This window comes from Mandrillus leucophaeus, unplaced genomic scaffold (assembly GCF_000951045.1).
Source record: "Mandrillus leucophaeus isolate KB7577 unplaced genomic scaffold, Mleu.le_1.0 Scaffold1213, whole genome shotgun sequence".
NCBI lineage: Eukaryota > Metazoa > Chordata > Mammalia > Primates > Cercopithecidae > Mandrillus > Mandrillus leucophaeus.
The window spans coordinates 1,133,602-1,146,221 of record NW_012100466.1 but is presented as its reverse complement, the minus strand read 5'-3'; the positions used below and the strand labels follow the sequence as shown (position 1 = coordinate 1,146,221).

At 35.7% G+C, this 12,620-nt stretch overlaps 1 protein-coding gene across 2 annotated transcripts in view; it reads right to left on the bottom strand.

The window, feature by feature from the left end:
- The window catches only part of ZNF711 (zinc finger protein 711), a 28,726-nt gene extending 16,262 nt beyond the window's left edge, over positions 1–12,464 (bottom strand). Inside the window, exons 1-6 of one of the 2 annotated variants that reach the window (XM_011971356.1) lie at positions 12,449–12,464; positions 12,307–12,352; positions 10,478–10,597; positions 9,318–9,571; positions 8,847–8,951; positions 1,281–1,823 (exon numbers count right to left, since the gene is read on the bottom strand). In XM_011971356.1, the coding sequence (XP_011826746.1) occupies positions 1,281–1,823; positions 8,847–8,925 (622 nt within the window). In that variant the 5' untranslated portion in view covers positions 8,926–8,951; positions 9,318–9,571; positions 10,478–10,597; positions 12,307–12,352; positions 12,449–12,464. Of the gene's footprint in view, positions 1–1,280; positions 1,824–8,846; positions 9,572–10,477; positions 10,598–11,610; positions 11,734–12,306; positions 12,353–12,448 lie in introns of those variants that run through there. The other variant, XM_011971357.1, reaches the window with a different exon arrangement.
- Positions 12,465–12,620: the final 156 nt, after the last annotated feature.

Genomic DNA, 12,620 nt, shown 5'->3' with positions numbered 1-12,620 from the left:
CAAGGTATGACTATTCACAATACATGACATCTAAATTTTGGACTACTTTAATATCAAACAGTTTAAATTAATGAATACTCTTTCAAAGACATACTGAATTTATTTTAGTATAGACTACCAACTTTTGCCACATCATTTTATATGATAACCATAACTATAAGTCTTTTAAAAAATGCCACATTAAGATGTAAATATGGAGTTGCTTTAGTAATCTATATCTATTTAAAAATAGGTAACAATATTTGCAGTCTTTTAGTGACTTACATCATTCTCTTAAAAACAATGTAAAAATTCACCTTCAAAAGTGTTTATATAAGAAAAAAGTTAACGTGCTAAACTTCAGAATTAAATTTATAAATTAAAGAAATCTAGTTTACTTTCAGCTTTAAATTCTCTGACACACATATACATACAATCACTTTATACACACATAACACACACACTCTACCTGGCTATTAACTTCCCAGTCAATCGTTTTTGTATTTTAAAAATAAAAGAATAAAAATCTTCCCTGGAAAAGTAAAAAAAAAAAATTGTCTAATCTTTACCACTTGTAGCATGATCCCTTCAAATTTAATAACTAATATACCTACTTCTTTAAGCTCCATCAATAACTTATCAAGATATTTTCTATTTTTGTTGCTGCTCTCATAAACCCATCATTTAAAATGAGAACAAAATATTTCTATCTTCCCGCTTCAGATAGAATGTTTTAAGAATCTTGCAAAGCAGTCTAAAATAAGCATGTTAAATAGTTTTGCATAAAATATACACACACATATTTAGGCAAATGCAATATAAACACAGGGAGAACTGTAGGACATTATCTGAGTTTATGATTTACTTTTCAAGTATTTAATTTAAAAATCAATACAACATTTCTTAACATATTATGCTTAAGTTCCTAAGAAAAACTTAATTGACAATTCCAGTGCCTGTCATATTAAAAAAAAAGCAGTGGCTACATAAGAAAGTTCCCATGTTGAAATATATATATTTGTCATTAAAATTTTGTATCAATGTTCTTGTTGTTGCCAAATCTATACTTCAATTTTAAGATACTAATATACTGCATTCTTTTACTTCATTTCAGGTATGAATTTTCATTGAGTAAATTAAAAACATGAGTAAACTCAAAAGAGCATCTTAATGACACCACTTCAAAAAATTATTTTTCAAAAAGATTCCCCCATAACTTTTATTATCCCTCATCCCAGAAAACTTTTCCATATTACATAAATCAATCTCCTGAGTAATTATGGGCTTTATGTTTCACTTACAAGATATCATTAAGTAGTCTTCAGAAGTGCTCTTGACATCATCATCATCATCATCCTCGGTTTTTATAGTAACTGTAGAACCAGGAACACCTCCAGCTGCTTGAATCACAGTTTCTGTATCTGAATTAGTTACAAGAACCTCCTCTGATACCATTGTGGGAGAGTCGACTCCTGAAACACAATCTTGGACCACATGTTCTAGGTGTCCATTAGGACCAGTAACAAGGTCAGCCACGAAAACCTGCTCTGGTACCCTAACGGTTTCTGTAATTAGTTCAGAAGTCAAGATGTGATCACCATCATCTTCCTCTAAATCCTCTTCAATGGCAACATCAGCTTCAAGTACCGCTTCAGGAACAATCACACCTTCTGTTACTACATCAGTCTCTGTGATGATGTCAGGTCCATGGACAACTTCAGCTGCAAGGCCATGATCAAGAGTTATCCCATCATCTGTGACAACATCAGAAACTAATACAGCTTCAGGAACTGAAACAACGATATGGTCTCCATCGATATGTGCAGTACCAGCCATTCCAGCCACTATAATACAAACAATTATCCAAAAAAGGTAAAGTTATTTTATTAATTTAGAGTACTGTATTTAATAAATCAAATGCTATAAATATTTCTGAAATATTAAGTAATCTTGGCCAAATAAATCATTTTTTTAAAATCACTGACAATTTAACTGCAATTAAAACCACCAACAAGTAGGAATTGGGTTAGAGTTGGGTGAAAACAATGTTAGTAAAATCCACATGAAGACCTTAAAATAATATACTTTATTTTCAAGTAAAACATAAAAGTCATAATGAGATATCACTACACCCCAATTAAAACAGTTAACATAAAAAACAGTGATACCACCACAGGCTGGTGAGGATGTGGAGAAACTGGATTTCTCGACTGTTACTGGTGCAAACGTAAAATAGTAGCAGCCACTCTAGAAAATAGTTTGGCGATTTCTTACGAAACTAAATATGCACTTACTATACAATCCAAACATTACAATCTCGGGCATTTTTCCCCAGAAAAATGAAAATATATGTTTATACCAAAAACTGTACAGAAATATTCCTAACAGCTCACTGTAGCTATTACTCATAGTAGCAAAAAATTAAACACAACCCAAGTGTCCTTTAGCAGGTTAATGGCTGGTTCCACCAACTCTGGCACATCCCTACTATGGAATACTACTCAGCAATAAAAATGAACACACTACTGATAAATTCAACAACCTGAATTTCCTCCAGAAAATTTTGCTGAGGGAAAAAAAGACAATCATCAAAGGTTACGATACTGTATAATGTATAAATGGAATAATTTATATAATCTCAAAACAATAAAACTGGAGAGATGGAGAACAGATTATTGGTTGCCAAGGGGGTGTGTGTGTGTGTGTGTGTGTGTGTGTGTGTGTCTGTGAACACACAGGGATAGCATATATATAGTGATAGAACAGCTCTGCATCTTCATTGTGGTGGTATTTACACAAATCTATATGTGGGATAAAACTGCATAGACTGTATACACTCACACACACACACACACACAAATGTATGTTAAAAATGGTGAAAACTGAATTAGGTCTGTAGTCTAGTTAACAGTAATGAGTGAATGTTAATTTCCTGGTTTTTGTATTGTACTACAGTTATGTAAGATGCCACCATTACAGGAAGGTAAGTAAAGGGTACACGGAGTCTATGTACTCCTTTCCTCTATTGCTTGTGAGTCTACAATTGTTTCAAAAAATTAAAATAAAAAGGCACAAAAACATAAAAGAATACTAATATGTTAAGTAGGTTAATAAAATGTTTTACTATAAAATGTGTATTATAAACATGAAAGTGTCTGAACTTCTTTAACTTACAAGAATTACTATATCCAAAATTGGAAGGCATCTTTCAACACCTGATTTAGGGAGAAAAGCTCTCTACTCATCTTAGACTAAGATTTGGTTTGATAATAGTAAATCTGTAGGAACAAAGCTTTAACATTTTTCTTGAGCAGCATGGTAAACACCAACTCCTACCTGCCCTGTAAATATTGTATGAGTGTAAAATCCCTTCACGAGGAATTCTGCTAAGTTCTGCTCCCTGAGGTGGTACAAACACAAATTAAGAGGGTTTGTGGATCTGGTTATAATAAATTATCTACAATAAATCATCCAGTACAAAACCTTTTGATCATTTTCTATAAAGTAGTACCTGAAAGAGTGTTATTTGTCATATAGTGTTCATTATTTTTAATCAATTCATTATGGAAGTTAGTTACCAAGTTAGGATGGAGACCAGTGGACACCATCAATACCCTAACACATCAAAGAACAAGGTGAAAAGGGAAAGCTGTGCTTTCAAAGTTTTGGGGATACTTTCCTTTCAACCCTTTTAAATCCTTCTCACCATTCTCAAACTTTCACCTAAACCACTAAATTACCCCAAAAGGACACAGCCACAATCCTGGAAGTCTGGTACACGAAGAGAGTATGTATAAAACAAGTATTTTTAATTCAGTTGTCACTCCACTGGGCATTTCAGAGATGGGGATGAGGTGGGGGTTCAAATTTAGCATTTAATCAGAGTGGAAATGTGGTTTATTAGTAAGGAAAAAATTAAAATATTAATCCTGTAAAATTAACTATACTGGAATTCTATATATCTAAACAATAAAATTACTAATTCTCAAAAATCTTCTCACAAACCAAAGATTTAAAATATGGGAAATTCCATTTATTTTAGAACACTGCTGAAGATTAGTCTGGTTCCTGAAAGTAGATCATAGGGAAGGAAAGAAGGGTAGAATAATGCTAGTGCTGACCTGGGTTCAGATCAACCTGGTTGGGTGGATTCTAAGAAGATAGACTGAAGGAGCAGTGTTAGTTCACCCAGCCTCTAGCAGGAACTTACAAGTCAAAACAGATCAGATCTAAAAAAGTAAATAAATAAATCCAAATATGTTTTTTTTATCCTGAACCAAATGCTCTCAAGGATCCTAGAACAAGAACTGATCAGTCCCTCACAGGGTACCAGCAGATTACTTAAACCAAGATCCAAGATATCTCTAATTAAATTTTGCTTGTTCCTCTTATCAGTTCATCTGTTACATTCCACTGACTTTCTAAACAAAGTCACTTAGCTATAGATTAGCTATATTTATTGTGTACTGACTATCCAACAAGCAACCTAATACAAGTATCATCTCATTTAATCCTCAGAACAACTATATAAGGTGAGTGCGAGTATCCTCAGTTCAAATAAGGAGGAACTATGGTTTACAGATGTTATATAAGGTTTCCACAAGGTCCTAGCTGGAAACTGAACTCATTGTTCGACTCCAGGCTGCCTGTTTTCTACTTGCCTGGGAAGAGGTTAGAGTATATTTACCCTAAGTACTATTTTTTAAAGAGATGGGTAAGATTAAGTGAAGCACAGCTAGAGGAATAGCTTGAGATAAAGAGTAAAATGGCCTATCACGTGGTCACTCATTTAAATTTTAAATCATTTATTAAACAGCATTAAATTGCATTAATAATTTATCTTACTAGCTTAGAAAATTATAAACAATAAGAAAAAAATCATTTAAAAAGTATAAAATTAAATACTCAGGCAACAGTAAGAAACATGTCCTGATTTCAAGTATTTCCCATTTTATTAAAGTTATTTCATTTAAATATGAATACTTGGAACATCACCAGAATGACAGCATAAAATCTGTTACATGTCAGGTCTGTCTTGGGCCACTATCTAAGGGTATTTTGCTATTTATATCCCAAAACAACACAGGCTTTTTGCAGCATTAAAATCTTAAACAACTATTAAATTCAATCTCACACTTCAAGAACAGCTATTATACTGAGACACCAGCAAGGTTATTGAACAAAGTTGTAAATTTCTAAGTCTCATACATTCTTCAAAATAAATTGGTCCAATGAATTCTGCATTAAATTAATGTTTTGGATTTTCTGTATTGTACCATCCAAGAACCTTACAGAATTTGAAGATCTTATGCCACAGTGTTCTTATTTGGTTAGCTCTGTGTATGTTAAACTCTAAGTTTCACAAATGTCAATAATTTATGGGGTTGCAAATATCTAAGTTTTGATGCTAACAGAATTTAAAGAGAATGTATCTAATTTCTAATGAAATTTTAGAATTTAGAAATTTTAACAAGGAGGTAAAATAAGCATGGGGGGGGCTGCTTTCAGAAGAAATCTAAGTTATCAGGGCTAAAATTTCCAAAAGTCCCCCAATAAAGGTCTTTTTAGGTTTAGGTCTGTTTGACAACCTTTGCATTTCACAAAATATCATACAAAAAATGAAAATGCCTATAAATGAAATTGTGCTTGGAACTGCATATCAAAAATAGAGTGAGAGTTACTGCCTTTTAAGAGTTCAGAATTTACCAAGGACAAATGGCAACATAACATATTTTAGGGCAACATTATCCCTAAGCACAAATGAGTGAGCATTACCCATATTAGTTATTCTTTATCTAATAGCAAATTCAGAAAAATAGTCTCCCCAAAATGCAAAGTAATTTAATTCCCATTGATTTATATACCTTAAGAGAGCATAAAAATAAGAATGCATCATTTGAAAAAACCACTAACTCAAAATACTACCAGACAGCTAAATCATAAACAGGTATATAACAACAACAACAACAACAAAAAGTGCCTTTAAACTTTTTTCTGATATAAATCGGTTTACTCTATTAAATTCATTTTAGAGAGGGTTTTAAATGATAATATGAAAATACCAATTAAAAATTAGAAGCAGTTTGCAAACCTTTCAATTTTATTATTTCTAAAAAGGGAGGGGATAGTGAATAAAAATCTTACTTTCTACATATTTATGCGGTTATAACTGTGTATAGGTATATGTGTGTATATATATTCTCCTCAATTCAAATGAAAAAAAAATTCCAAGAGGCTGTGCTATTTATTTTGTGGTTTCAGGTATGCCTTGGCATACTGTCACACGCCTCCAAAGGCACTCATACTCCAATCTAAGATGCAAAGTTTATTTTGTCAAACACAAAATATTTCTAGTGGATTAAAAATATTTCAAGAACCCAAATATCTATCAACTGATAAACCAAATGTGGTGTACTCATACAATAGAATATCATTGGCAGTGAAAACGAATGAAGTATATACTGATACATGCTATAACATGGATGACACTTAAAAACATGCTAAGTGAAAGAAGCCAGACACAACGACCATTTATTATATGATTCCACTTACATAAAATGTTCAGAATAATTAAATCCATAGACAGAAAGATTAGTGGCTGCCTAGGGCTGGTGGGGAGAGACAGAATGGGGAATGACTGCTAATGGGTATGAGGTGTCTTTTTTTAGGATAAGAAAATGTTCTAAAACTAGGTACCAGTGATGGGTATACAATTTTGTGAATATGCTAAAAACCAATGAGTTGTATACTTTATAAAATGGGTGAGTGGAATGGTATGTGAACTATATCTGAATAAAAAGTAAAGAAGAAAAAACACATATGTTAAATATTTCAATATGCATATTCTAGTCCCCTAACAACTAAAAGAAAAAAAAGTAGTAGATGTAATAAAGGAGTAATTAATCCTAAAGACAATGAGGATAAACAATGGAAAGGAAGGTTAAGAGGAACATTATGTAAATATTCACCAGTACCTATCAGATATTTTTTTCATCTTTTGAAAGGAATCACACTTTAGTAGCTAATAGGCAACCTCTTCAGGAATGAAGTGAGTTTTGGCACTTTATCAAATGGTATAGGAGAGGTAATACTTTGTATTAAATGGAGAAACTACTATATTACTTCCATTTTAAAAATTATCTTATTTTAAAAGGTAAAAAAGTAAAGTTGACATTTCAACCAAAATTTATTTACCATATTGAAATTCCAGTGTTCCATTATTCTAAAAACTATCAACTCTCCACTAAAGAATTCATGGGAACATCTTTAATCTCTTACTCTCTGGCCCTATTATCCTTCCTCTAGAATTTATTGATGAGTTTTTTTCACCCAAAGTCATTTCTAAGTCATCCGTAGTCAACACAATTCACTTAGCTTTCACAAGAATATATCTACGATTTCTTTATATTTCATCAATTAACTCACATCCAATATTGGACTACTTAACTTTATTCATCAGAAAGAAATGTCAAAGAAATCTATAACTGGAGAGGACCTTAAATGTTATCTAGTGCAATCATTATAAAAGGGAATTCAGTAATTTATCCAAGTTTACACAGCTAGTTAACAGCACTGCCATGACTAGAATACGGCTTTACTGACTTCTGTTACTGTGGGATTTACTACAGGGGACCAAATGATACATTCAATCATATTATCAAGGAACAGTAGTAGCATTTTCTTAACTTAGCAAAGTATCACAGTTCTATTACCTCATCACTAATTTCATCTTCAACAATTCCGTATTACCTCGTTTCCTGTTCTTTTATCACAGTTCACCACTTGTCTTTTCTGCTTTCACTCCAATCTTATCTTCAACTCTTCTGATCTCATCCCTGCCTTTTATACTTCAAATAGCTCTATCTCCTCTGTAATTCAGACTATCGCTGCCCAAATTCAGTTTGTTTGTTGAATGTCAATGGGGTCTTGGCATCTTCATCAAAATGACTACTGTTAAGAGGCTACTTACAAACAAACCTGGCCACAAGAGTAAGGAGTCTTTTCTTTTTCTTTTTCTTTTTTTTTTCTTTTTGAGACAGTCTCATTCTGTCACCAGGCTGAAGTGCAGTGGCACCATCTCAGCTCAGCTCACTGCAACCTCCGCCTCCCGGGCTCAAACAATCCTCCTGCCTCAGCCTCCTGAGTAGCTGGGACTACAGGCGTGCTCCACCACGCTCGGCTAATTATTTGTACTTTTAGTAGAGACGGGGTTTCACCATGCTGGCCAGAATGATCTCGATCTCTTGACCTCGTGATCTGCCCGCCTCGGCCTCCCAAAGTGCTGGGATTACAGGCGTGAGCCACCAAGCCCGGCCTCTTTTTTTTTTTTTTTTTTTTTTTAAAAAAAAAAAAAAGAAATAAAAATGTATTCTAATGGTAACAACTTTTTGGGGAAATAGCATCACAATATAATTAATCACCTAGTACATGATTTTGCATATCCCTATATAAGCATCTTATTTTTTTAGTTGATGTAAGCACTTTTTTTTCCAACTTTATTAACAATGCAACTTAAAATGTATTTTAGAAAGCCAGTTTAACATTTCCTTCACGTGAGAGCTGATATATACTATCAGAACAGAATGTGATATAATCATGCAGTTATTTATGTAAATTGAGTTTTTCATTTCCAGTAACATATTACCACTATATTTCAAGTGTCCCTAACACAACCTTCCCCTAAATTATGAGTGATTTTAAGTAGCCCATTGATACACAGCTTTATGAGAATAAGCTCTACAAATGTATTTTCCTAGTAAAAGAACAAGTTTTCATTATAATTCTCCCCTTCCTCAACTTATTTTTGATTTTTATTATCCCCTTACTTTTAAAAAAGAAAAAAAAATACAACAAAGAAAATGCTTTACCAAAATCTTGCATAATCATGGTATGGGCCATTCTAGAGTCTGGCGTGTGCAATCCAAGACTTCCACCACCTGAATCCATACTTAGCAAAGTTCATTCACCAATATCTGCAAAAGAAATGGCTTTTAAAATAGTTTTAATATGTTTAGCCCAAAGTTAGTTGTTTTGAGAAAAAAAAATGCAATTGACAATATGCCTTTCAACCAAGTGTGGAAAGCTCATTACAAAAGAAAGCAAAGCAAAGAAAAACCATGGTTAGATGTTTTATGTGACAACTATAAATAAAAGAAGTGCCAAGTGGAAGTAAACGAAAAAATAATGGAGACGAAGGCACAGTCAAGCTGATGAGCCATAGGGAAGTGGTAGAAGAAAGCAAAACAACAAAACTGCAGTGCTAAAGTTCCAGTTAAAACATAGGTTATAAAAGAAGAACGAGATGACAACAAACAATAGTTAGGATATTTATACATTACTAGAGGACTCAGATGTCTAGTATTAGTGAATTTCATCCACTGGCTCTCATCCATTTCTTCCAGACCCAGATCAGCCCTGCAGCGGAGCTCTGCAGATAAACTTGTATTCACCTCTGGCTCCCAGGGTTCTACTTATAATGTAAAATGTTCTATCCCAGTTTCCCCGGAGTTCTTTGAACCAGTAAGGACTTCTGGCCTCACTCTACTACATTCTCTTGTCTCAGTTTTGAGGACTCATGAAACATGACTGCTTCCTAAATATGGTAAAAATAAGATCAATCACATATAAACATTTAGCAAATTACTTATCATATCATTTACTTGTAATTGTACAACTGATTTTTTATTAGTGATTAATAAAATTACGCTAGCTTCATGGTGGTTTTGAAAACAAGGGCTTAATCTATTTCACTTCAAATGACTTATCCTATATTTAAGATTATTTGATAGTATGGAACATAAAGTCAGATGCTGTCACTCAATATATTTCTTAGAAATATATATGTGCATTTTCTCTTCAAACATAAGATTCTAAGTAAATCAACAAAAACCTGTCCGTTTTATAAGGCATCTATCTCCTTTTCACGTAGGAGTGCTTAATAAATTGTACCGTATTGGACAACAGATAAAGCTGCATCCTTAATGAAAGTTTTAGAAAGGTGCCATGTAATACAACTTAATATATTCTTAAATAAATGGATGGCTAAATTGGTATTCAAGGGGCAGGAGAGTCTCACAGAGTAACCCCTATCAATATTTCAGGTGTATACACAAATATGCTACAGAAGGTGACATTTCTATATATCAAACGATTCAGACAGAATTACTTTATGTACGAGCAAAACTTCACATTTTTAGAAATTCTTAGTTGTGTTTTATGTTTTTTCAAATGCCACATTGTTTTCTGCTTTGCTGTTATGCAAAATGAGGTCCAGAGGCCAAGACAGTTCACAATAAACTACCTGTGTGTTAACAAAATAAATCTGAAAGGGATTTGTTCTTAACATTTAAAACTGTGTACTATTCGGATTTTAATTAGAGTAATTACTTTCTTTACCACATAACTAATAGAACAACTACAAATGTCTTAAAATGTTTTTAAAAACTTAATTTTATTAAACTGTTAAATAAGATAAAACAGTAAGTAATTGGTTAATCACCTTTATATGAGTGTCTCGAAGAAATGGTAGATTTTCTTACATAAAGTAAAATCTGCAGTCATTTCTTTTTATTTTTCCTTCTGTGCTATGTTATTTTCTTTGGGAAAACGCTCTCTTTACCTATTATAAAAATACATTCAAAATCAGATACTTTAAAACATTTTAAACTAAGTTTCTTACACAACTTAATATTTTTCTTTACACCTGAACTTGCACAGTGAGGCTGGGAAGGGTTCATATGCTCAAATCTGTAGTAATCTTAAAAGCAACCAAATGGATTCCAACAAAAACAACTACTGACTACATTAGCAATGTTTTTATACTTAGAATGCTACCACTTGATTAAACCAAAACCTTCTCTAAAGCACATCTTAAAAATCACAAACAACACCTTATTTTAGAAAGTGAAAGAGAACCAAGGGCAAGCTTTATCCTTGCCAAATCCATACTGAAAAGTCTGCACTAGCACTCAATGAAGTGTAAAAATTACAACACATAGTGCAACTATTATAAAAGTATTACACTGTGTGAATACCAAATAAATAAACTGGAGTATCTTTCCCCACATAGGAAGTTTCAATAAAATGAATAATAAATGAGGTATGAAAACAGCAGTGTGTTAAGTATTTAATAACCATTGGAGATAGCTAGGCTTCTTGGTCTTCTCCAGAGTGTATCTCACATCCTTACTGAATGGAGATAACCCACCAAGTACGTTTCAAGTAAACATCTTTCCATTAATGCATGGGGAGCAGAAATCACAAAAAGAAAATCTGTCTCTTCTAACATAGCTCATTCAGGACCTAGCTTCTCAGTGATGTCAATAGGGTGACGGATAGATGAGAAATGGTAAGGCGGCAGAACAAGAGAATGCGAAAGTAGTATTTGCAGAGATGGGAGACAAAGGAGCCCTGGCAAGTAGCAGTATTGCAGCTTTGGACGCAGCCCTCTTCCCGCATAAGTCTCCTTTTCCCACGACCATGCCAAGTTTCAATCATTTCGAGCAGAATGCACACACGTGCCCTCTGAGGTATTACCCATCTGACTAGATCTTAAACCTAAGAGAACCTTCGCAGTAGAAAGGAAGAGACCGATGAGACAAGAATACCCTTTCCCCTCCTCCCTCCTCTCACTTGGTGCAGCGGTCGCCACCGCTGCTACCCACGCCGTGCTGCCCAGCCCCTCAGCCTCCTCCAGCTTCCTCTGCCCCGCTACGTGGGAGACGGTTGGGAACCAAAATGGTGGTGTTTTAGTGTAGGCGACAGTTGTCGCACACGCCTCCCCCCTCCCCCCAACTCCCAGGCTCTGACGGCTCCCAGTCCCCTAAAATGCCGATTCGGTGCCACTTCCTCGCACACGCCGCCATCCCTCGCGCATTCCAAAGGTTACTATTAGCTCGGTCAGGGGGCGGGGGCGAGGCGACGGGGGCGCCAGTGAAAGGAATATCGGGTGGAGGGATAGCTGAGAGAAAATGCCAGGGGGACGCTGCATTCTTCACTTCACCGTTTTGTTTTCCGCCATTTTCCCGTCACCCTAAACCACCGACGGTCTCAACGACGGCTCTAGCTCCCTGGGGCTCTGGCCTAGGGAAAGAAGAGGTTGGCTAAGGGGGAAAACCCTTACTTTCCTCAATTCCTCCAGCCCCCGGCAACGGCTGAAGAGGAAAACTCCGCCCGAGGCGGGAGGAAAGCTCAGGGACTGGACGCCACTTCCATTGTTCCCTTCGCCCTACGCTACACGCTGGGTGTGAGCCTCTCCTCCCTTCAGACAAGAGACACTGAACACGGTGGATCCACGTCCCTCTAGTTTCTCCTCAGGAGTCTCCTTACCTGCTGCTGCAGCTGCAGCTGCCGCTGCCGCCGCCGCTGCCGCCGCCTCCCGCGCCCGAGTTGGGCGCAGGACTTTTTGCCGGGATAAACGCAACTGCGGCGCCGCCGCAAGTCCTGGTGCAGCTTCGGCGGCGGATTTCGCCGCCGCTGCCGCCGCCTCCGAGCAGCCCTGCGGCTTCTATTCACTCTGGGAGACCGATGCTGAGTTTCTCCCATAGAAAGAGCCGGGACACGCAGACCGAGGCGGCGTAGGCGGCTTCCAGGGCCTGGTCAGTGACCCACACCCGCGCTGGCGCCTAGGCTGGAGGCAGGGG